This window comes from Nannospalax galili, unplaced genomic scaffold (assembly GCF_000622305.1).
Source record: "Nannospalax galili isolate Female #2095 unplaced genomic scaffold, S.galili_v1.0 scaffold77, whole genome shotgun sequence".
Taxonomy (NCBI): Eukaryota; Metazoa; Chordata; class Mammalia; order Rodentia; family Spalacidae; genus Nannospalax; species Nannospalax galili.
This window is the reverse complement of record NW_008341457.1, coordinates 2379451-2402932: the sequence shown is the minus strand read 5'-3', so window position 1 is coordinate 2402932 and position 23482 is coordinate 2379451. Positions and strand designations below refer to the sequence as shown.

Sequence of the window (23482 nt, the reverse complement as noted above, 5' to 3'; positions counted from 1 at the left end):
CCAGTCCCGGCGTCTCCTTGCAGATGGAGGACTCAACCAGGGCTTCCCACGCTGGGTGTGGTGGCTGAAGATGGGGTGTGTTGTTTACCCCTGCGCATGCCCCAGGAGCTTATGCACATGGTCTTGTCTCTGCCCCTCATCTTCCCAGGCTGAGGGTTGGATCATAGATGTGAATTACCATGACTGGCTTTATGTGGGTTCTGGTGGGTTTGAACTAGAGTCTCCACAGTTGCATGGGAAATGCTTTACTCAATAAGCTGTCTCCCTTTCCAATTTAAGTTGTATTAAATAAAGAAGTCAAAGAAAGACCACTAGCCAATTTCTTTATATTTGGTTGGTTGGTTTTTGGTGGGGGTTTTTTGTTTTTTCTTAGTCTTTTTGAGACAGGGTCTCCCTGTAGCCCCAGCTGTCCTGGAACTCACTATGTAGACCAGGCTGGCCTCAAACTCAGAGATCCACCTGCCTCTGCCTCCCAAGTGCTGGGATTAAAGGTGAGCGCCACCACGCCTGGCTTTGGTGGGGGTTTTTTGTTGTTTTGTTTTGCTTTTTGTATTTGAGACAGGGTCTCCCCATAGCCCCAGCTGGCCTGAAATTTACTATGTAGACCAGGCTGGCCTCAATCTCACAGAGATCTGCCTGCCTCTGCCTCCCAGTTCTGGGATCAAAGGTGTGCGCCAGGTCCCAATAGTCAATTTCAGTGGTGTCCTCAGAGCCACACATCAAACTGGTTTCTCCAGGGTCTCTTTCAGAAGCTGTTCATCTGCATAGATATGCCCACAAGACAGAAAACAGACTAGCTCTTCTATCTTCACGGTCTGGACATAGCATAGCCAGATGACATCATGAGGAAACTGCTAGAGCTAGCCCCAAGCAGACAACTTGTATATTCTGTTATCTGCCCTCCATGTTCTGGAACCTTCATCTCCTTCTGACTTGCTAAGCCCGGGCTCTCTGTGATTTGGAGAATCAGGTGCTATTGCATGAAGTAATCGGTTGGGGGCCATATTCCTTATCCCTGCCTGACCCAGGGAGAGGTGGATGTTTGTTGGATGAATACTTGTATGTTGGGGAGGGAACATAGCTGTCTCCTGTGGATAAAGGCAGTGCTATGGAAGTTTCATTTTTTATTTTTTGTTCCTTTTTGAGACAGCGTCTCGCTGTAGCCCAAGCTGTCCTGGAACTCACTATGTAGACCAGACTGGCCTCAAACTCACAGAGATCTGCCTGCCTCTGCCTCCCAAGTGCTGTGACTACAGGCGTGCACCACCACGTCCAGCTGGAAGTTTCATTTAACGATACCTGTGTATATGTGTGTGCTAGTTACTGACTTAAAGGATGTGTAAACCCATAGTATAAAAGCAATAAATGTATCGGGCGTGGTGGTACATGCATTTAATCCCAGCACTCAGGAGGCAGAGGCAGGCAGATCTCTGTGAGTTCAAGGTCAGCACGATCTCCACAGCAAGTTCCAAGCCAGCTGGGGCTACAGGGAGACCCTGTCTCAAAAAGACCAAAAAACTAAATAACTAACTAAGTAAAGGCAGTAAATGTGAGCATTCACCTGTCACCCAGCACTTGGCAGGCTGAGGCTTGAGGATCAAGAGTTCAGAGCCATCCTCAGCTACACAGTGAGTTCGAGGCCAGTCTGGACTATAAGACCTTATCTTACAGGCAATGGTTCTGTCCTTCATGTGGGTATTGGAAATTGAATGCAGGTCCTCAGGTTTGGCTGCAATCACCCTTTCCCACTCAGCCATCTCACCAGCCCCTCTTTCTGGGGGCGGGGAACAGTGTTGGGGATTGAACCCAGGACTTCTCCCATTGAATCCCACCTGCAGCCCTCAACATTGGTCTTTTTTCTTTTTGCAGTCTTGGGGGTGGAATCCAGGACCTGAGGCATGCAGGTTAAGTGTTCTAGAGGCCCACCCAAGACCCGTGTTCTAGACGCCCACCCAAGACCCATCCTAAGGACTTGTAAATATATAATTCAATGGCTTTTTTCCTGTGGCTGTGTGGCCATCACCTCTATTCATCTCCAGAATGTTTCATCTCCCCATACTGAAGCTCTGACCCCCCATTCCACACTAAACCATCCCCTCCCCTGCACACAGCACCCATCCTCCCACTTCCTGTCTGTGGCTCTGAGGACTCTGGACCTCCTGGGAGTGGGAGCCTGTGGTGTGTGTCCTTCTGTGTCTGGCTCCTGTCACTGACTACCGTGTTCTCAAGGGACATTTTTTGTGTGTCTTCTTCGTGCTTGCTCCTCTCCCTCGCGCTCGTGTGCTCGCGGTAGACATATGTATGTGCTCTCTCTCTCTCTCTCTCTCTCTCTCTCTCTCTCTCTCTCTCTCCTCTCTCTCTCTCTCTCCTCTCTCTCTCTCTCTCTCTCCAGTGTCTCATGTAGCCCAAGCTGGCCTCCAATGGGCTATGTGGCTAAGGATGACCTTGAACTCCTGATCCTCCTGCTGAACTTCTTGTGGTGGGATGACAGGCCTGCAACACCATACTTGGTTAATGTGATGCTGGGAATGGAACCCAGGACCTCCTGCATGCTAGGCAAGCACTCTACCCACTGAGACACAAGCACTCCACCCACTTAACTACAAGCACTGTATACAAGCACTCTACCCACCGAGCTACCCATCCAGTCCCATGCCACCTAACAGTTGGAGGACAGGTGCACATACCTCCTCACCCACCCTCACAGCCTCTCCCAAATGCTTGACAATACTGAATCATTTTCATTTAATAAAAATGGGGCTAGGAGAGCCAGGCATGGTGATGCAGGCCTTTAATCCCAGCACTTTGGAGGCAGTGGCAGGTGGATCTCTCTGAGTTCAGGGCCAGCCTGGTGTACATAGCAAGTTCCAGGCCAGCTGGGTCTACAGGGAGACCCTATCTCAAGAAGACCAAAAAAAAAAAAAAGGCGGGGGGTGGGGAGTTGTGGCGGGTCTGATGACCTGAGTTGGATTCCTGGGACCTACATGGGGGAAGGAGAGAACCAATTCCTTCAAATTTCTTCTAACTTCCACAATTTACACATACAAAATAAGTGACTGTAACAATTGCTTTTTTAAAATATTTATTTATTTTTTGTCTTTTTGAGACAGGGTCTCCCTGTAGCCCCAGCTGTCCTGGAACTCACTATGTAGACCAGGCTGGCCTTGAACTCACAGAGATCCGCCTGTCTCTGCCTCCCAAGTACTGGGATTAAAGGTGTGTGCCACCATGCCTGGCTGTCTGATAGCATGCCTGGCTGTCTCAAAAAAACCGAAAAAAAAAAAAAGGTATCAGACAGATGGATCTCTGTGAGATTGAGGCCAGCCTTGTCTACATAGTAAGTTCCAGGCCAGCTGGGGCTACAGGGAGACCATCTCAAAAAAGAAGAAGAAAAAGAAAAATAAAGCTATGCGTAGTGGTGCAAGCCTTTTAGTTCAGCACTTGGGAGTTTGAGGAAGGCTGATCTCTTTGAGATTGAGGCCAGCCTGGTCTAACATAGAGTTTCCAGGCCAGCTTGGGGCTACAGGGAGACCCTGTCTCAAAAATTAAAAAAAAAAAAGAAAAAAAAAAGATAAATAAAAAGGAAGAGCCAGGTGTGGAGGCAGAGACAGGCAGATCTCTATGAGTGTGAGGCCAGCCGGGTCTACAAAGTCAGTTCCAGGCCAGCTGGGGCTACAGGGGGGACACTTCTCAAAAAGACAAAAAAAAAAAAAAAAAAAAAAAAAAAAAAAAAAAGGAAGCCATTGCATATTTATTTTGTAAGAGAAGCAACTGAGACACACCCAGGTATCTGGAACCAAGACAGGTGTACTAGGAAAAATGTCTTTCGAACTTGTGATAAGACCCAAGATCTGGGATAGGAAAGGTCACCAGGAAAAAGCAGTGGGTAGTAAAGATACAGAGGGCCGAGCATGAGGCGCCCTGTGACCCCAGCCATAAAAACTCCAGAGTGATAAGCTTTGCTAGGAATCAGGGGGTCAGCACCCTAACACCCAGAACAGGAACACCCAGTTCAACCCTAACAACCACAGCCACCACGTTCAAGGAGCTGGCCTCACATGGGGACAGATCCGACACCCTGTTCGTCTTAGAAAAGCTCACAAGCCACAAAACAAGGTCATAGAATCTCATAGATGAGTAAGCGAGCAGTGACGGGCGAAGATCGGGAGCTGAACCAGCGACTCCAGAGGCAATCACAGTGCCAATGATTATTATTATTATTGTTATACCAGGAATGTACCCAGGCCTTCTCAGTACTCTACCCTGAGCCACACCCCCAGCCCCTCACTGGGGATCCTAGGCAGGGGCTGTACTCCTGAGCCATTTTCGCATCCTTCTCTTCTTACTTTGAGATAAAATCTTGCTATCTTGCCCAAGCTACCCTCTGATATTCTATCTGTAGCTTAGGTTGTGCTTGAATATTTGATCTTTCTCTTTCTCCCCCAAAGTGTGACCCAACTTTCTGGGATCTCAGGTTCATTCAGTTAAAAACTCAGTTAAAAGCCGGGCATGGTGGCAAACGCCTGTAGTCCCAGCACTTGCGAGGCAGAGGCAGGCGGATCTCTGTGCGTTCAAGGCCAGCCTGGTCTACATAGTGAGTTCCAGGTCAGCTGGGGCTACAGGGAGACTCTGCCCAAAAAGACCAAATAAATAAATAAATATAAAACAAAACAACACTTCAGTTAACCAGGTGTGGTGGCGGTGGTGATGCACGCCAGAGGCAGTCAGATCTCTGTAATATAGAGGTCAGCCTGGTCTACATAGTGAGTTCCAGGCCAGCCAGAGCTACACGGTGAGGTCATGTCTGAAAAACAAAATAAACTCATGCTCAGTGCCTCTGTGGGCAGAAGGGAAGGATTCACAGGGAAGATGGGGTCAGTCTGCAAGATGGGTGTTGTCCCATGGGTGTGGACTATCGTAAAAATTCATGGAATTGAATCTTCAGTAGCAACGTGTTAATTATTTCTATACTGTAGCCCAATAAAAAGATTATATAGCGCAGAGGATAAAACAGGATGAAGAGGCAATTGGGGGCGGGGGTCACAGTATACCAGAGCCAAGAAAGGTTCCAGGTGGGTTCGAAAGTCCATGCATGTTCCTTAAAATGAATAGAGGGTGGTGCTGAGGAACAAGGAAACCTGCGTAGCCAAGATGGCTCAGTCAGTGAAGGCGCTTGCAGCCAAGCCTTATGACCTGAGCTCAATTCCCAAGACCCTCAGGGTGGAAGGAGAGAGGAAATTTTGTCATTATCTACTCAGGAAGGCAGCTGATGGAGCAATACTTTCAATTAGTGGAAACTGTAGTTAGGTATATATTGCTTTTTCAGGGAGTGATGGCAAACGCCTTTAAATCCCAGAACTCAGAGGAGGCAGAAGCAGGCAAATCTCTGAGAGCTCAAGGAAGATTAGAAAGTTCTGGAGGAAGTGGAGTGTCTGTTCTTGAGGCTAAGACAGGACAGCTGGTGCTTAGGGTAGGGCAGTTTGTATGATACACTGATTATCAGGACAGTTTGGGCTACAGAGAGCTTGTTTCAGAAAAAAATCCTAAAAATGAAAACAAAGTTAATTTGAATGTGGCCGATCAGGTGAGGTGCTCGGAACCCCACTGTATAGCCTGGCGCAGCCTCACAACACAAGCAGGCTGGGGTGTGCCCTCTCTGCCCGCCAGGCTGTCCATCAGCACTCATAACCCCGCCCACACGTGAGGCGCATGCGCAATGCCGTGCGGGAGTGGGCTTGTACCACGCAACTCTCCTCGTCCTCCGCCCTTTTCCTGGGAGGGGGCGGGATCCGAATGCCGCGCATGTACTTTAGTCGTGGGCAGGGCGTTCTGTGACCAGTTCTCGCGAGATCCTGGCTCGCGAACTCGTGGCCGCCCCCTGCTCTACAGCCTCCGGCTGCGCTGCAGCGTCAGCCTCACTTGGCCTCCGCGGCGGCCCTCCCCTCACCCGACCCGCCCTCCGCCGCCCGCCCGGCCTAGGCCTCAGCCCCGGGCTCGCGTCGAGTCGCCCCCTATGGGACCCGGCTGAGGCGCCACCGCCGGCTGCAGAGCCCCGATGCTGGCCCGGAGGAAGCCGGTGTTGCCGGCACTCACCATCAACCCCGCCATCGCCGAGGGCCCGTCCCCCACCAGCGAGGGCGCCTCAGAGTGAGTGGGCGGGGCTTGAAGGGGCGGGGCCTGAGAGGAGTTAGGACGCGGGTCCTGTGAGTCCAGAAGTGGGACCTAAGGTGAGGGGCGGGGCCTGAGGGAACCAGGGCGTGGGTACTGTGAGCCTAGAAGGGGGGCCTAAGGTGAGTGGCTGGGCATGAGAGGAGTTGGGGCGTGTGGGTCCTGAGGCAGAAGTAAGGCCTGAGGTAAGGGGGCGGGGCCTGGTAGAAGAAAGAGGGTTGGGTCTCAGAGGACGAGGGGGAGGAGCCTGAGGGGGAAGTGAAGGGAAGGGGCCTGAGGGAAGAGGGGGCTGGACATAGGGGGGAGAGTGATGGATCCAGTGAGGGGTGAGGGAGGACCTGGGAGGACAGAGGGGGCGGGATCTGAAGGTAGAGGGGTGGAAGCGGTGAGAGGGAGGTAAGGCCGGACGTGAAGGGAGAGAGGGGTGGGCCTGATGGAGACGGGGCGGGGTTTTGGAGGGGTGGGACCAGGGAGTTGAGGCAGGATCTGTGGAGAGGGCCAGGGCCTCTGTTGCCAAGAAGCTGAAATTGAAAGAGGCAGAGCCTTTTGTTGGGGTAAAGAAAGGGGAGGAGCCGGGTGTGGTAGCCCACTGGAGGCTGAGGCAGGCAGATCTCTGTGTGTTACAGGCCAGCTGGGGCTACAGGGAGACCCTATGGGGCCTCTTGGGCCAGCATGGGTAGAGAGACTAGTGTTAGAGAGCAGGGCCGGTTATCCAGTCCAGGGTTTAGGAGGGGAACAAAGGTCTCAAGGAGAGGAGCATGGACTTGTAGGGGCAGAGGGAGGGAACCTGTTAAAGGGGTGGGGTAATCCAGATTTGCAGGTGGCCTGGTGACATGGTGGAGATGGGATAGGGGAGGACCTGCTGGGAATTGGGCCAGATACCATGGGATGTTGGTTTGGGGGCCAATGAGCTCACTGTGATGAGGTGGGATGAGGAGTCCACAGGAGTACAAAGTCCGTGAAGGAGGTCAGGCCTGGAGAAGGTTCATCAAGGAGATTAGGTACCAGGGCTTCCTGGGAGGACAGCGAGAGGAAGGCTGGGCTTCCAGAGGTGAAAGAAGGGGTCTGCATGTGATGAGATGGACACAGTGGGTTTCCTAGTGCATGGCACCTGTGATAGAAAATGGTAGACCTCTGTACAAAAAGATTGGGTAAGGACACCTCCATGGGAATCTGTGACGGATTTCCCAGAGTGGCCAGAGTGAGGGCCTCCCCTGTGAGAACAGGGCAAGGTGAAGGGCTGGAGGCATGGCCCAGGGGTAGAGTGACAGCCTAGAGATCCCAGTGAGGGGTTTGGACTGGACTAGGAGGTAGACTACATCCCCAGCTAGCATAGGCACCCTGACTTTGTTGTTTCCTCCTGTGTCTGGAGCCTTCTGGGTTTCCTGTGATCTCTCTGCCTGGGGATCTGGCCTGTGTATCTGGTGGAGTACGTCCTTTTGTACTTGGGACCCTGGAGCACATGTGTAGGGTGCGGGGCCTGTCTGACCTTCCTTCTGCTTCTCAGGGCGAACCTGGTAGACCTGCAGAAGAAGCTGGAGGAGCTGGACCTGGATGAGCAGCAGAGGAAGCGGCTAGAGGCCTTCCTCACTCAGAAGGCCAAGGTTGGTGAACTCAAGGACGATGACTTCGAGAGAATTTCTGAGCTGGGTGCGGGCAATGGCGGCGTGGTCACCAAGGCCCAGCACAAGCCGTCGGGCCTCATCATGGCCAGAAAGGTGAGCAGGTTGAGGCGAGTTTGGGTTCTACCCCCAAGCTCTGCTGTCAGATGTGTGTGGTGGGAATGGCTGCTGGAGCAGGGTCTCCCTGTAGCCCAGGCTGGCCTCAGTCTCACAGTGATTCTCCAGCCTCTGCCTTTCAAGTACTGGGGTTACAGGCATGCACCACCACACCTGGCTGGTAAGCTCGTCTTTGGATGGAACCACGCCTTACAGGATATTCTAAATTCAGATTTGGGGGATGGGGGTGTTGCACATTGGTGAGCGCTTGTGTAGCCTGTCACAGACCATAGTTTCCTCTCCAGCCAAATTAAAATTATTCCTAGGACTGAACTCCCATGGATGCACCACTGATCTATAGCAGAAAAAGATCTGGAATGGAACTTTCATGTGTGTTAATCTGTTCAGGTCTTTTGGGGCTGGGCTGAGTGGGTTGAACGTTTATAGCTTAGTGGGTAGAGTGTTGACCTAGCACGCACAGAGTCTTTGGGCTCATCGCCAGCATCACAGAAACCAGGCCTGGTAGCACAGGCCTGTCATCCCAGCAGTCAGGAGGTGGAAGCAGGAGTCTTTGTTGGAGTTGGAGGCTAGCCTGGGCTATGTGAGAAAAGGATAAAGTTCATCATTAGGATCTCCAAAATGCTGGACTGGACTGGGGTGGGGTGGGGGTGTGTGTGCATGTGTGTGTGTGTGTGTGTCTGTGAGAGCATGTACGTGTGAATCTGTGTGTGTGTGCCTGTGTGTGAGTCTCTGTAAGTTTGTAAGTGCATGCGAGTACATGTGTATGAGTCTATGAGCATGTGTTTGTGTGAGGGTGCATGCACTCAACAGAAAGGTTGGCTTTAGTGTGGGGCAGTGCTGGGATGAAGCCAAGGCCTCCGCTGGCCAGGGCTGACCCTGAAGCAGAGAAACCACTGGTGCCGGTGGCCATGGACCTGCACATTCAAGTTTTTAGGGCCTGCTGGAACCTCAGGAGAGTCCTGGAGGCTGCTTCTGCAGTGTCCCCACTTCCTGCCTTCCACATCTTGGGCAAGGCCCACCAGGGTCACAAGTCACCTGCTGTACTGTGATGTGAACAGTCATGTTGGCAGATTGCTGTCCTCAAGGTAGAAAAACGTGTGTGAGCACACACATGGGTTCCTGGGCTTTGACTGATGGGACACAAGAAACCGAGCTGTCCCCCTGGGGGTTCCACCCAGCTGAGGACTGGTCTAACTGAATGGCATGACGTCCCCAGGTCTCAAAGGAGAGCTACCTCTCCCTGCCCAGTGCCTGTGTCCAGCCCAGGCTGGCCTTAAACTTGTGGCAATCCTCCTGCCTCTGTCTCCCAGGCTGACATTCCACACGTGCTTCACTGTGTCCAGTCCAGACAGAAATTCCAAAAGAGCACTTCTGAAAAATCTTGGCCTGCCTCACCCAGAGCACTGCCGTGGGATTGAGAGGGCAGCAGGGGACCTTGAGGAAAGGGCCCAGGTCACTGTGCATGGGGACCCAGAGCCCTGGCATCTTTCCAGTGATCCCAAGGTACTGGGGTCATCGATAGCTGGATTGAATGGGAGCCGGTGCTTGCTCCATAGCCAGTGTCCCTGCTCTGTCTACCTGCCTGGTGTGCAGGATTGTTTCCAACAGTGACATGGACCCAAGACCCCAGGTGCCCCAGGGTGACTGTGCCATCCCTCAAGTCTCCAGCATCCTCCTTTGCCTTGGGTCATGGCATGAGCCAGGCAGGGCAGTAGCCTGGTATATCCAACACTGCTGGTGGTGAAGCTCTTCTTGCAGAAAACCTCTCATCTGCCCATGGCTGTGTCCCTGCTCTGCCTTCTGCAGTCTCCAGGCCACCACTCCATGCCAGCCACCCTCTGGTAAGGGGCAGCATGAGCAGAGCTGGTGCACGTGTGCTCAGTGAAATGTGACAGGTCATAGTACAGGTGAGGAGAGTGAGGCTGGGTTGCTGTACACAACATGGAACTCTGAACAACCCTATGCTCTGTGGATCCGGCCTCTGTGGACTGCTCTCCGCAGACTGGCTATTGTTAATCCAGCCTCCATGGATCTGGGCTCTGGCATCTGTCAAAGGCGGAACTTCTAGAATCACCTGGCTCATCTTGCTAGCTCCCTGCCTTTGGTCACGGAGGAAGTCCACTCCTAAACCCCATCACTGGTTCCCCAGACGGAGGACAGTTTTGCACCAAGGTGGGACATTCGGGACCTTGCACTCAGACCCATACCCAGGACAGGTAGCATACTACACACCTTTGTGAACTTTCTGGGAACAGATGAGATCCAAAAGTATCCTTTGCCTGCGGTCGAGTCCTCTTGAGGAGCGTGCTACATCCTGCCTCAGTGTATGGTCCCCTGGTGGCCCCTTATGCTACGTGACAGCCACTTGTGTATTCAGACTGCTGTAGACAGGTCACACTCTGCTGTCTAGACCTCATTCTTGGGCTGCCAGTGTGTGGCCTGTGGTGACTGAAGAGGTGGCAGAGAAGGTTCTAGATCAAGTGATAGGCAGTGGCTTGGCAGATCCCGCCAAGCTCAGCTAAGACCAGTGACGTCCATTCCCCTTTCCCTGCTTCCACCAGAAATTCAATTCTCAGTCTGTGACTGAACTTCATTTGAGACCATGGAGGTGGGAACACCTGTTCCCTGGACCTTGTCATCAGGCAGTTGGCGTGCACACAGGGGTTCACCAATGCTGTCCCCCCTCCTGTTGGCCACCTTCTTCCAGTGTAGTCCAGTGTCTTCCTGTCCATCCATGTCCCACAGCCATTAGACAGATCACATTGTGGCCTTCTGTGGCAATGGACAGCAGCCCCTGTCTCTGACCGCGGGTCCAACAGGTCACCAGTTCCCAGCCTTCAGGTGCCATGTTACCCCTCTGGAAGGTCCGATGCCCTCTGGATCTTGGCTCCCATGTTTTCTGCTGGACTCTTTCAGCCCCTAGTCATGTGGACCACCAAGCAATTCAGCTGTCGTACATCCCACCACACAGGTCCACGTGTAAGGGCTGAGGTAGGAAAGACTCAACCTTCCTTTGCTCAAGTGAGCTAAAAAGTCATTGTTGAACACACTGAGTTAGTAACACCAGAGCCCAGCACTGTGGAGACAGACCATGGCAGGAGCCTGGAGTGTTCAGGTCAGTCTACACACAGAGTAGGATGTGTGGAGCCCCTGGGGTTCTGGAATACCACCCTCAGTTGACGGTGTTCAACTGTGGTGTGAAAAATGCTATTTTACCTGTTTTTGGTGGGGTGTTTTTGTGGTGGTGGTGTTTTGGTTTCGAGACGTCTTGCTCTATAGCCTAACCCCGGGACTTACTGTCCTGCCTCAGCCTGCAGAACCCAAGAACTTCAGGCGGGCATCCTTGTCCCGACTATGCTTTGTTCCTTCAGGTTTTTATTTATTATTTTTATTTTCTGTGTATGAGTGTTTTGCCTGCATGTGCGTGAGTGCACCTGTGTGCAATGCCTGCAGAGGTCAGAGAGAGTCAAATATCCGGGAACTGGAGTTACAGATGTTTGTTAGTTGCCATGTGGGTGCTAGGATTTGAACCTGGGTCCTCTGCAAGAGCAGCCAATGCTTTTAACCACTGAGTGTCTCTCCAGTCCCTTTTGGTTTTTAACTCCTGACACCTAGGTTTCTGATGAAACAGGTGCCCATGTTTCCTGAGACAGCAAGCTTTGCCCAGTGGTCAGGCCCTGCTGTTCATAGGCCTAGATCTGCTCTTTGCCAGAGTTCTCACATGCTGCAGCCCCCACATCAGACCCTTGCCAGCGTGTGAACCGCATGTTGGGAGGAAGGAACATCTTGGCTTTTGGGTGCTGATTGGCCTGCTGGGGTGGGCAGGGCTGGAGGCATGTGGCCATGGCCCCGCTGGATAGAGAGCTGAGACCCCCAAGGCAGGGTGGGTGTGCTGATTGGTCTGACACCAGAAGGCCTCACGAGGTCACGTGGATGTTCCCTGTGCACCCTAGCCATGGTCAGGGTGGTAAGTTAGGGTTAGGGTTAGTCAGTGCCTACCACAGATGGCCTTGTCACCCTGTGTGGAAAAGCCTTGCCCACCTGTCCTGTCCACTCATTCCAGTTGACTAGAGGCTCAGCCCCAGTGCCATCATTGTGGGGTCCCCATGGTGGTTTCAGTCCCAGCACCTTTTCACCAACCCCTGACCTCTGCCTCCTGCATCTCTTGGAGTCACCAGCTTGCCCCACAGCCAACAGTGTGTCCCAAATCCATGGTGGATCTTGTTCTCCAGGATACCGGGTGTGAACCCAGGGCCTTGCATGTGGTTTAGGGACTTGATTCTCCTGTGAGACTGGTGGGCAGGCGGGCATTTTTCCTTCCTCTGGCATTTTTCCTGTGTCCCCCACCCAGGAAGTGTAGTGGGCTATGGCACTGGCCTTTGCCAGTCCTTCCAGGATGACTCTGCAATGGCAGGTTGGGGAAGGGGCTGAGGTACCACTGTTATCTGGGGCACAGGGCAGCAGGGTCCAGAGTAGACCTTCTTGTACTGCTCAGTGATGTTAATTCACGTAGGTATGATGTATTTTTTAATCAAGTATAGAACCCAATGGTTTTTCTGTTTTGGGAATATTTTCTGTTGTGTATCTGTTAGCTACAGTTCATTTGGGGCCATTTCTAATAATCTGAGAAGACAGTGTGTGCCCATACACTGTCCCTCCCCAGCACCCACAAATCCTCTTCCTGTCTCTGGATTTTCCTGGTATGGACACTTCTTTCATGGATCCCCATACTGTGGCTTTTTCTGTCACTGAGCTTGATGTCTTGAGGTTCCCTCCACCCTATGGCATGTCAGAGCCTCGCTCCTGTTCAGGGCTATGTGATATTCCAGTGTGTGAGCAGACCGCATTGTGCATCTATCGTCCATACGGGGACCTAGTGTTGCCCCGTTATAGGCCACTGGGAATGACTGATGCCGTGGGTGCCCCACTTCCGTGCTCTCGGGTATACAGGCACAAGTGGGATGTTCAATCCCCCCCACTAAGCATGACTCTCCCTCTTTCCTTCCCGCTGTAGCTGATCCACCTGGAGATCAAGCCAGCCATCCGAAACCAGATCATCCGAGAGCTGCAGGTGCTGCACGAGTGCAACTCGCCTTACATTGTGGGCTTCTATGGAGCTTTCTATAGTGATGGCGAGATCAGCATCTGCATGGAGCACATGGTGAGGGGGTGAGGCTGGGCAGGGCCAGGCAAGGTGTGGCATCCTAACCATGGGGGACACTGGGATGTGTGGTCCCACCACAGGCACCCTGTGCTAAGCAGCTCAGGCGCTCTGTGGAAAATGGACTTCTGTGTCCAGTAGCACTTTGCCAGCCATCCTGAGCTGTGTAGGAGACACCCAGTCTCAGCTATAGCCTGGGGACCTGGCTTTCTATGCCACTGTGGGTCTTCAGAGCTGAGTGGGATGGAGTATCATAAAGCAGAAGGGTACCAGGAAAGCTTACCAGCTCCTCACCCAGCCCCCTGCCCCTCAGCCCTGAACCAGCTGCCAGAACCCTGCAGATGACCCTGTAAGGACAGGTGGCCGCTGTGGACCTCAGCCAGTTTTGTATGGAAATAGGAAGTGAATTTGTGCAGGTCAATCACATGTAACTATGGGGAGCCCCTTTCTTTCCTGGAGTTGGGGTCAGCCCTCTCCAGCCTGCCTCAGGGATGTGCAAGCGCTGGGCATGTAGCCCCCTCCTCCTGTCCTCTGTAAGACTCATGACCTTTGTCTAAGCAGGGTTTACCTCATGTGTCAGGGAACTTGACTCTGCTTCCCAAGCCGTCAGTTGCCTAGCCAGGTTCTGAGAAGCCTGACACTAACCCTGCTGGTTTGTGGGCACCTCCCACACCATGGGGACACATGTTAGGACAGGAGCCCATGACCCATGTGCAGAGATCTAATCCCACCACTGAGGCAGGAGGATTGCCTTGAGTTTCAGGCCATCATAGCTACATGGCAAGGCTCTGTCTCAAAAAATAAATAGGGGCTGCCAGACATGGTGGGCACGCCTTTAATCCCAGCCCTCAGGAGGCAGAGGCAGGAGGATCTCTGTGTGTTCCAGCCCAGCTGGGACTACATGGGAGACTCTGTCTCAAAAAGACCAAAAAATAAATACATAAACAAATAAATAAAAGGGGGTAGAGAGATGCTCAGTGGTTAAGAGCACTGGCTGATCTTGCAGAAGACTCAGGTTTGGTTCCCAGCACCCACATGTCAGCTAAGAACTGTCTGTAACTCCAGTTCCAGGGGATCTGATGCCCTCTTCTGACCTCTTGTGGGGATTGTACGTGCAGGTATACTTACGTACATGCAGGCAAAACACTTCTACACATACATAGAACAAAATATTTATAAATAAATAAACCCAGCCAAGTGTGGTGATGCATTCTTAACCATCCCAGCACTCAGGAGGCTGAGGCTGGAGGATCAGGAGTTCAGGATCATCCTCAACTACTTAGTATGTTCAAGGCCAGCCTGAGCTGTCTCAAAAAAGTAAGAAAGAGCCCACTTAGGTGTGGCCCTCTAAACATTTTCTTATTTTCCTGATTTTAAAGCGTGGGTTGCCCTGGCAAGGGTGCATCTTGAGAGATGTTTCCCATGAGTTTGGCTGTCCCCATAGTCCACTGAGTTCTGTGTAGGGGACACCCCAGCAGGTGACAGGGAACAGTGTGATTGGCTTGTGATTCTAGAGGCTGAAATCCTGAGCAAATGTGACTTCCTGGCATGCCGCAGAGCTCAAAGTAGCCAGCTCAGCACATGTTTGGGAAGATGACACCCAGGCCACAGCCATGTCCATGTGCCGTGGGCAGCCCTGAGCCATCAGGTCCTTTGCTCTCTGCTGGCAGAGCTGGTTGCAAATGAACTCTCATCTCCCATCTGGAAGGTTCCAGTCCCATCTTGAGAATAGACTCCTGAGGAAGCAAAGCTGCTCTGCTCACAGCCAGGAAGCCAAAGAGACAGGGATGGGAGAAACGGGCTGCCTCCCCTTCAGGGACCCCATACACTGCGGACCCTCGACAGGGCCTTGCCAGGACCTGTTTCTCTGCGCAGACCAAGAAACGCCCTAACCTGTGCCATTAAATGGGCGACATGCCACAGGACACCCACTACAAGGCCTAAACTCTTCCCAGTGTGTGTGGGTGTGTACAGAGGCACAGAAAATTCTAGAAGCATTTCGGTCACATGTTGGAGGGAAGTAGAAGGGTCTCGAGGCTCAGCTGGATTATCTATGTTCCTTTTCTTAAATTTGATACAGGATCTCTCTGTGGCCCCAGCTGGCCTGGAACTTGCTATATTGCCTAGGCTGGCCTCAATCTCACAGAGCTCTGCCTGCCTCTGCTTCCCCAGTACTGGGATCAAAGGTATGTGCCACCACACCCAGCTTTTGTTTTTAATTTTTTGTAAGAAAAACATTAACGCCTCTATAACTTTGATGAGGCTTCCAGAGCATCAAAGGCCTGGGGAGTGCTTTTCAGCACACATACCAGTTGGTACCTTGGTTCTCTGTCCTACCCTGGATGCATCCTCCAGGCTGGGGTCCTCTACCACAGGAAGCATCTCACTTCAGGGACCCTCAGTCATGTCCAGACACACATGTGGGTGTCACACTGGGAGCTCCTGGCATGTGGTGGGTGGAGACCAGGAACCCTGCTTAATCCTGCAGGACCCAGCATGCCTACCCCAAAGTGATGGCCTTGGTGTTCCCAATCCTGAGCTACTGATGCCTCCCAGCTTGTTGTCTGTGACAGTAGTTCATATGGAACTGGAGAACCCAGCCCCTCCTCCTGCAACCTGTCCTCTTTCTGGTTGATAAGTCACCTGTGCAGCCTATCTGCCAGGTCTCCCTGAACCTCTTGTGCTAAGAGGAGGACTCTGCCTCCTGTCCCAGAGCAAAGCCCTGGGGTTCCAGGAAAACACAGAGGGGACTCTTCACCTCACCTTGAGGGCCTGCTTTCCTGTGTCTGGTTCCTAAGGGTGGGGGTGGGGTGCTCCTTATAGGCTACCCCTCCCCTCAGCCTTTGAACTTCACGTCCAGTCCTCAGCCTGCCCCAGGGGCAGATCAACAGACAGACCTGTGCTCCCTGCTCAGCCACTGTGTCTCCCACAGGATGGTGGCTCACTGGACCAGGTGCTGAAGGAGGCGAAGCGCATCCCTGAGGACATTCTGGGGAAGGTCAGCATCGCGGTGAGTGTTACCCAGATGCCTTTAGCCTGCATCTTGTCCCTTGAGGGCTCTTGGATGCCCAGGTGCCCGGTGCGAGCGTTGAGTTCTCCTAGCTCTTAGGATCCTGTGCTTACCCCGCCATGCTGCGGGCCTGTGGCCACACCCCATTCCCTGTGTAAAACTGACTGTATATGACAGGTAGCACATGGCCTGTCAGCCCAGCACTCAGGAGGCAGAGACAGGCAGATCTCAATCAAAGTCAGCCTAGGTTACATAGTGAGGCCCTGCTTCAAATTTAAAAAATAAAGCAAAAACAAAACAAAATGCCAGGCCTGTTGGCACATGCCTGTCATTTTAACACTTGGGAGGCTGGGGCAGGAGGATTACAGTGACTTTGAGACCAGCCTGGGCTACATAATGAGACCATCTGAAAAAATCTAAAATCTGAACTGGGCAGGTGGCACATACCGTTAATTCCAGCACTTGGGAGGCAGATGGACAGGGACCTCTGAGTTTAGTGGTTAGAGCACTGGCTGCTCTTACAGAGGACCCAGGTTCAGTCCCTAGCACCCACATAGCTTCTGACACCTGTCTCTAACTCCAGTTCCAGGGGATCCAATGCCCTCTTCTGGCTTCTGTGAACATTGCACACACATGGTATACTTATATTTCACATTTGTAGGGAAACACTCATAAAGCACATAGTAAATTAATTAATTTTACAAAATGCTTGTGGGAACTATGTGTCTCCACCCCAGCCTGGCAGAGCACACTGTTCCCAGGACCCCAAGACTTGCTGTTGTGTGGCACAAGCATCCTTGCCTCTGCCTGGGTGTCCTGTTGGCTGTGTCCCCCTGGCTGTGACACTGCCTAAGGATGGGGAGCCTGCGGCACTGCCCCTCACTGTCCTGTCCCTCAGGTGCTCCGGGGCCTGGCGTACCTCCGTGAGAAACATCAGATCATGCACCGAGGTAAGGGGGCTCCAGGCCTGTTGATGGGTGGGCCGGGCACACACAGAGCATCAACCCCTCACCCTGTTCCCAGATGTCAAGCCATCTAACATCCTGGTGAACTCAAGAGGCGAGATTAAACTCTGTGACTTTGGCGTGAGTGGCCAGCTCATTGACTCCATGGCCAACTCATTCGTGGGGACAAGGTCCTACATGTCCGTGAGTGTCCCTTGGGTAGGGAAAGGCTGTGGTGACCCCTGCACCGTCCCTGTGTCCCTACCTTGCTTGCCAATCCCAAGCCCTGTCCCTGTCTCTTTGACAGCCAGAGCGTCTTCAGGGCACACACTACTCAGTGCAGTCGGATATCTGGAGCATGGGGCTGTCACTGGTGGAGCTGGCCATTGGCAGGTATCCCATCCCCCCACCTGACGCCAAGGAGCTGGAGGCCAGTTTTGGCCGGCCTGTGCTGGACGGGGCAGATGGAGAGCCACACAGTGTCTCCCCACGGCCTAGGCCCCCTGGACGCCCCATCAGTGGTAAGGGCCAAAGCAGCCACCCTTGGGGGTGGGAGGGCACTGGGTGGCGACTGCTGGCCCTCTGTTGGCATCAGCTGTTCCAGACAGGTTGCGCTGTGGTCAGCAGTCCTCAGATGGTCCTAGGCTTCCTGGGGACAGAGCTACAGACAGTCACTGCCCTAGCCCTCTGTCCAAGGCAGCTGCACCTGTTGCTGCCAGCTGGAAGGTTCCGGAAGCTTCACTCCCAGTCCAACTGTTGGCTGGCTAGCTGGTTTTCCAACATTTTGTCATGAAAATGTGCAAATGGGGGTTGGGCTGCAAAGGGGAGCTCTGTGCTTGTCTGCCATGGATGGAGCCTGGGTTCTGGAGAGTCCCCAATGCAGGGGTGACCTTCCAATGTCCCAGTGGTTCATGCTGGGCCTGGATGCTCAGGATGTGCACACTGGAAGGAAAGGGAAAGTTGCCAGAGTCTTGGGGAACACCCCAAAGTGGCTGTGGCCTTGGCCACTTAGGGGAGGGGTGGGGCACCTGGTACAGAAGCTGGAGTTCAGCAGTGCCTGGGTGCTGGGATTTAAGTCACTTGTAAGGGTGCTGGCATGTAAGTCCCTTATCAGGAAGTAGCTGAGCTATTTCCGACCATGAAGGAGACAGTGCGGGTGGCATAAGAACTTTATTGAGATACAGCTTAGAGATCATGTAGCCTGCTTTATGAGGGCATGTGGCTCAGTGGTTGGCATGCTCACAAAGGATTGCAGACATCACCTCTGTCTGATTCCAGAACATTCTACTCCAAAGGAGGTCCTGTCTTCATGAGCCATCACCCTGTCCCTTCCCCCAGGCCCACTTCCCCTGTCTGGATTTTCCATGGAGTCCCATGCTGCATGACCTCTCGTCTCTGTTGAGGGCCATGTTCTCAGGGTATCCCCACAGCATGTGTCAGAGCCTCTCTCCTGTTCATGGCTGTGTGATACTTCAGCATGCATCCGGCCTTCACTGTGCCTGTCCCTTGGGCGAGTGTGATGTTTTTAATCAGGGAGCCCCTGTCCCTTCTTGTGCCTACCCTGGCTGCACGCTTGCCTGCCCTGACACCATCCTAGAGGAAGTGTCCTGTGACATTGTCCTCAGGCCAGCCCCTCCTACATGGCATCCAGGTCCTGTCCTTTGGCAAGGTGAGAGGACACTCCAGGCCACCTCATCTGCCCATGCCTCCCCTGCTGAGACCCAGCTTGGCACCCAGCAGGATAGGCAGAGGCTGGGTCCAACTACAGTCCTTACCTGACCATCTGGTTCTTGGGCACAGGTCAGCCTCCCACCAGCCTCTGTTCTGAATGGCATCTGAGGCCTGCCACTGTGCCCAGCAGCAGCCCTGCAAGGCCACACCGCTGTCCTTGCCTGGCCGCCAGTCCCCTCCCCCACCTACTAGGGCCCAGGCGCCAGGGCTGGTGACTGGCACAGGCTAGATGCAGCCCCAAGCCAGATGAGCGTCCTCTTGGGTTGTTTCCACCCTGAAAGCCAGAGGGGGTGGGGAGGAAGGGGTGTCTTCCCAGCGGGGTTGGAGTAAGGCCAGGCAGAGACCAGGGTCTCTCTAGGCTCTGCCCAGCTCCTCCCAGGATCCTAGTTGGTCATCTGTCCTCTCCTCCTGCCATGTAGGTCATGGGATGGATAGCCGGCCAGCCATGGCCATCTTCGAACTGCTGGACTACATTGTGAATGAGGTGTGTGCCTTGGCCGGCAGGGCATTTTCACTGGAGAATTAGCTGGTCCACTGCAGATGCTGCTGAGGAGGAACTGCAGCTCAGCAGGGGTTTGGGGGGTAGAGCCCAGGTTACTTGGAGGCCCCTCAGTAGAAAAGAGTCAGGTGTCACTGTCAGCCCTGTGCTACCCAACCCAGTCCTGAGCAAATGAAGGTGAAACCTGGCCAAGTCCAGCCTGTGTTGGCCTGTGATCCCAACAGCTCTGGTTGGTTGAGGCAGAAGATCAGCAATTGAGGTCAGCCCAGGGTAGAGTGATTTAAAGACATATTAGAGTGACTTTATCTTATAAAGAAGAAAAACTATTGCATGTGGTGGTGCACGCCTCTAATCCCAGCACTCGGTAGCCAGAGGCAGGCATATCTCTGTGAGATCAAGGCCAGCCTGGTCTGCATAGTGAGTTCCAAGTCAGTGGGGGTTACAGGAAAACCCTGTCTCAAAAAACAAAACCAACAGAAAAAGGACTGGGGATGTGGCTGGGGTAGAGCCCCTGCCTAGACTCCCAGTGAGGGGCTAGGTTCTGTCCTCAGGATCTCAAGTATCTCAGTGGAGACTAGATGCCCTCATCTCTGGACAGGATTCAAACATCTAAGAACAGGCTGCTTCCAAGTAGAGGATGACCCCTGAGTTCAGTGCCACATTAAGTAGGTTCAGTGTCAGCCACAGTGTAGGGCCCTGAGTCAAAAGGAAAAGCAGTAATGAAGCAAAATCCGAACATGCTTCTGTTAGGGCCTGAGGTCTCCTGCATGTGCAGATGGCTGTCCCCAGAGGCTGGTACAGGGACCCCCAACCCTCTTTGTGGTGTCCAGAGCTTGTCCTTGCTGCCTGTCAGAGTTGTGGTGAGCAGGCAGCTGCCGCCTACATCACTGGGCTTGGTGTGGGGCTTGCAGGCCCTGGTGAGTCCATGCTCCAGCATTGCAGTCCCTACCTAGCCCTGTGCCACAGGGTGGTCCCTACCTAGCACAGTGCCACAGGGTAATCTCTTCCCAGCACAGTGCCACGGACCACTGGGCCCCCTATTCCTCAGTGCTCCTGGAACTTGGGAACCAGTGTGTGTGCTTGGGACCCCAAGTGGATAGTGTTGGGGGAGACTTAAGCAGGAGAGCCCAGCTCAGTTACGGGGGTGGCCAGGTCCCCTCCTGCAGCTACCCCAGTGACCCTGATGTGTCCTCCACAGCCGCCTCCTAAGCTGCCCAGCGGTATGTTCAGCTCGGATTTCCAGGAGTTTGTGAATAAATGGTGAGGGGCTCTTAGGGGGGTGGGGGACATAGGGTGGCCTACTCGGGGACCCAGGATCCATATGAGACTATCGGGCTTGGGTGGTCACATAGTTAACCATGTGCTAACTGGAGGGATCTGTAGCTTCTCTGATCCCTGACCCAGAGCCCCCCAACTGGCAGGTACCTGGGAAAGTACCCTGAGCTACTTGATGCTCTGGCCCTTAAGGACTACACATTGGTTCATTGTGTTTGTGACAGGGCATCACCTAGCAGTGGGCTGCAGGCACCTGCCTGGGAACACCCATTACCTGTACCTGCTGGTCTCGACCTACACTGTCCTCCTGTCAATCAGCTTAGCCGGGGTGGCGCACGCTTTTACTCCCACACTTGGGAGGCAGAGGCAGGCGGATTTCTTTGAGTTGGAGGCTAGCCTGGTCTCCATAGCGAATCCAACCCAGCTGGGGCTACAAGAAGACCCTGTCTCAAAAAGACCAAAAATAAAATAAAATCCTCCAGCTTAGGGAGCTGCCTTCACCTCCTGGCTCTGCCTTCCCAGAAGGGAAAGTTGGGCTATGAGGCCAGCCTCTTGGAGTTCATCAGAAATTCAACCACGGCGTGTGGCTGGGCTTTGAGCACAGTGCTTGTAGCTCAGTTGTAGAGTGCTTGTAGCTCAGTGGACAGAGTGCCTTAGCTCAGGGACCACTGTTAGGCATCTACCTGTTGCGATGGGCCATTCTCAGTCCCCAGATCTTGCCCTCCCTGGAGGGCATCAATGGTGCCCAGTGTCCATCCAGCAATGCCTGGCTTACACAACCCCAGATATCCTGGCCTGGTGGGGGCCTGGCTGAAGGGCAGTGCAACCTGGCCCAGGGGCGTTGACTCAGAGCATCCTGCTAATGCCCCATCTTGTCCCTGGCAGCCTCATTAAGAACCCAGCAGAGCGTGCTGATCTGAAAATGCTAATGGTAAGTGACAGGCATGTTCCAGGGTTTCCTGGGCACACAGGACCTTGGCAGGGGGACAAGGTGGGGCTGTCTGTGGGGACAGGACAGGCCTGGATGGATAGTACTAGGGTCTTGGTCACCAGGTAGCAGGGACCATGCAGAGCCAAGGTGTCTAGGTGTCATCTGCCCCCAGGCCACTCTGTCATGCTCAGGGTCTGAACCAGTGACTGCCCCCTGCTGCCCCCTGTGCTGAAGCCCATCCCATAGGATGGGGACAGCACCTGCCCTGAGCCCAGCAGGTACCCAGCCTCATGGGGCAGGTCTTAGGACACCGTGTCCTGGGTAGGCTTAATCAGGCTTAAGATGCCATCTGTCTCTTGGTCTCCAATCCCAGAGTGGTAGTGCCCACCCACCATCCCCACACTGGTAGAGGCTGAGACAAGAGGATTACCATGAGTTCAAGGCCAGCCTCAGCTAGAGTAAGATGCTGCCTCCAAAATTTCAAAGCCACATGTGTGTCACCTAAGCTACATAGAGTTCAAGGCTACCCTGGGCTACAGGAGACCGTCTCACAAAAACTAAAATCTTGGAACTGGAGAGCTAGCTCAGCTATTAAGAGCACTGGCTGCTCTTGCAGAGGACCCAAGTTCAGTTCCCAGCACCCACATGAGAACTGACAGCCATCTGCAACTCCAGTTCCAGGGGATTTGACACCCTCTTCTGGCTAGGCTACCACAGGCGTTGCACACATAGGTGCACATACATACTTGCAGGCAAAACACTCATACAGTACAGATAAATAAAGATTAAATAAAACATGCCGAGCATGGTGGCGTACGCCTTTAATCCCAGCACTCAGGAGACAGAGGCAGACAGATCTCTCTGAGTTCAAGGCCAGCCTGGTCTACATAGTTCCAGGCCAGCTGGGGCTACAGGGAGACCCTGTCTCAAAAAAAAAAAAAAAAATTTTTTTAAATCCAAAAGAAGTGACCAGGGTCAGCCTCGTCCTCCTGTCACCCAGGCCAGCTGAGGCCTATGTGTCCTTGAGTTTCCCAGGCAAACCTACTCTGAGCCAAGGGGGTCCCCGAGCAAGGTGGAATCTCTACAGGGGTGACCTACCTGGCGGTCCCCCTGCAGCACCTGTCCCCCAGCCTGTTTTTGGGATCTTAGGGACAGAAGACTCTGAGGGACCTCCTGTGGGACTTGTCCCAGGCACCTTCAGCCATCTGTGGGGACATGCAATGGGAGGTGGTGGGTGTCCCCCGGAGAACTCTAGGTCTCCAACAGCACCTCACTCTGCCTCTTTCAGAATCACACGTTCATCAAACGCTCCGAGGTGCAGGAAGTGGACTTTGCAGGCTGGCTGTGCCGAACCCTGCGACTGAACCAGCCCAGCACGCCCACGCGCACTGCCGTGTGACAGCCAGCACCCAGGAGCCTCAGAGTCTGAGTCCTCTGCCCTGTCTTATGTTGTAGGCACTGTTGGCATGGTGGCCGCCTCTGGGGATGGTGACGCTGTGTGTGGTGGTGGGGGACCTACTTCCATAGGTTCAAAAAACCCAACTAAATAGGGAGAGAAAGCAAGCGTCCAGTGTGGTCATTGTCCCTCCGTTCACCCAGGTGGAAGGCAGAGGCTAGGAAGGAGGACAGAGGCTGTCCACACAAGCTTTGGACTCCACTGTCTGTCTCACCTCCTTCCCAGGGTCCTCTGCCTCCTAGGATGTGGCCTCCTCCTTCCCTGAGTCCTCTGCCTCCTAGGATGTGGCCTCCCTCCCTGGCAAAGGGTACAGGAGCTGGGGTTCCCTCTGGGCCCTGTTAAGCTCCAGAGTACACAGTGCCTTTCTGGCTTCTCAGCCTGTGCTGACTCAGCGCTGTGGAAAGGAAGCGCCCAGTACCCCTCATGTGATGGAAACCCTGGCAGATTTGGAGATGAGGTAGATAAGACTCCCCACGAGCCCCACAGATGGGGTGGTGTCACCCCTCGCCTGCCAATCACATCAACCCAACTGTGTATGTCACATGTACCCACAGTGGGCTGGCAAGCC

The 23482-nt window shown here is 53.5% G+C and overlaps 1 protein-coding gene across 8 annotated transcripts; it reads left to right on the top strand.

The window, feature by feature from the left end:
* The first annotated feature begins 5837 nt into the window (after window positions 1-5837).
* On the top strand, window positions 5838-23017 carry Map2k2 (mitogen-activated protein kinase kinase 2). Of its 8 annotated transcripts, none has more exons than XM_008837080.3 (11): window positions 5838-6147; window positions 7676-7886; window positions 12922-13068; window positions 16001-16078; window positions 16977-17028; window positions 17102-17226; window positions 17330-17543; window positions 19173-19237; window positions 20451-20512; window positions 21413-21458; window positions 22747-23017. In XM_008837080.3, the coding sequence occupies exons 1-11, from the start codon at window positions 6056-6058 to the stop codon at window positions 22855-22857; spliced, it is 1203 nt and encodes a 400-aa protein (XP_008835302.1). In that variant the 5' UTR covers window positions 5838-6055; the 3' UTR covers window positions 22858-23017. The 8 variants fall into 8 exon arrangements, 6 of the variants coding, with proteins under 6 accessions (XP_008835302.1, XP_029421258.1, XP_029421257.1 ...); XR_003850132.1 differs by having other exon boundaries at window positions 5876-6147; window positions 17334-17543; window positions 22747-22845; XM_029565394.1 differs by lacking the exon at window positions 19173-19237 and having other exon boundaries at window positions 5874-6147; window positions 17334-17543.
* Window positions 23018-23482: the final 465 nt, after the last annotated feature.

What these genes read in the sequence shown, in the direction of transcription:
- Map2k2 (XM_008837080.3), top strand. Translation starts at nt 6,056, where the DNA reads ATGCTGGCCCGGAGGAAGCCGGTGTTGCCGGCACTCACCATCAACCCC. An exon ending in TGGGGAAGGTCAGCATCGCG is followed by an intron (nt 16,079 to 16,976) that starts GTGAGTGTTACC and finishes CCTGTCCCTCAG; the next exon opens with GTGCTCCGGGGCCTGGCGTA. An exon ending in TGGACTACATTGTGAATGAG is followed by an intron (nt 19,238 to 20,450) that starts GTGTGTGCCTTG and finishes TGTCCTCCACAG; the next exon opens with CCGCCTCCTAAGCTGCCCAG.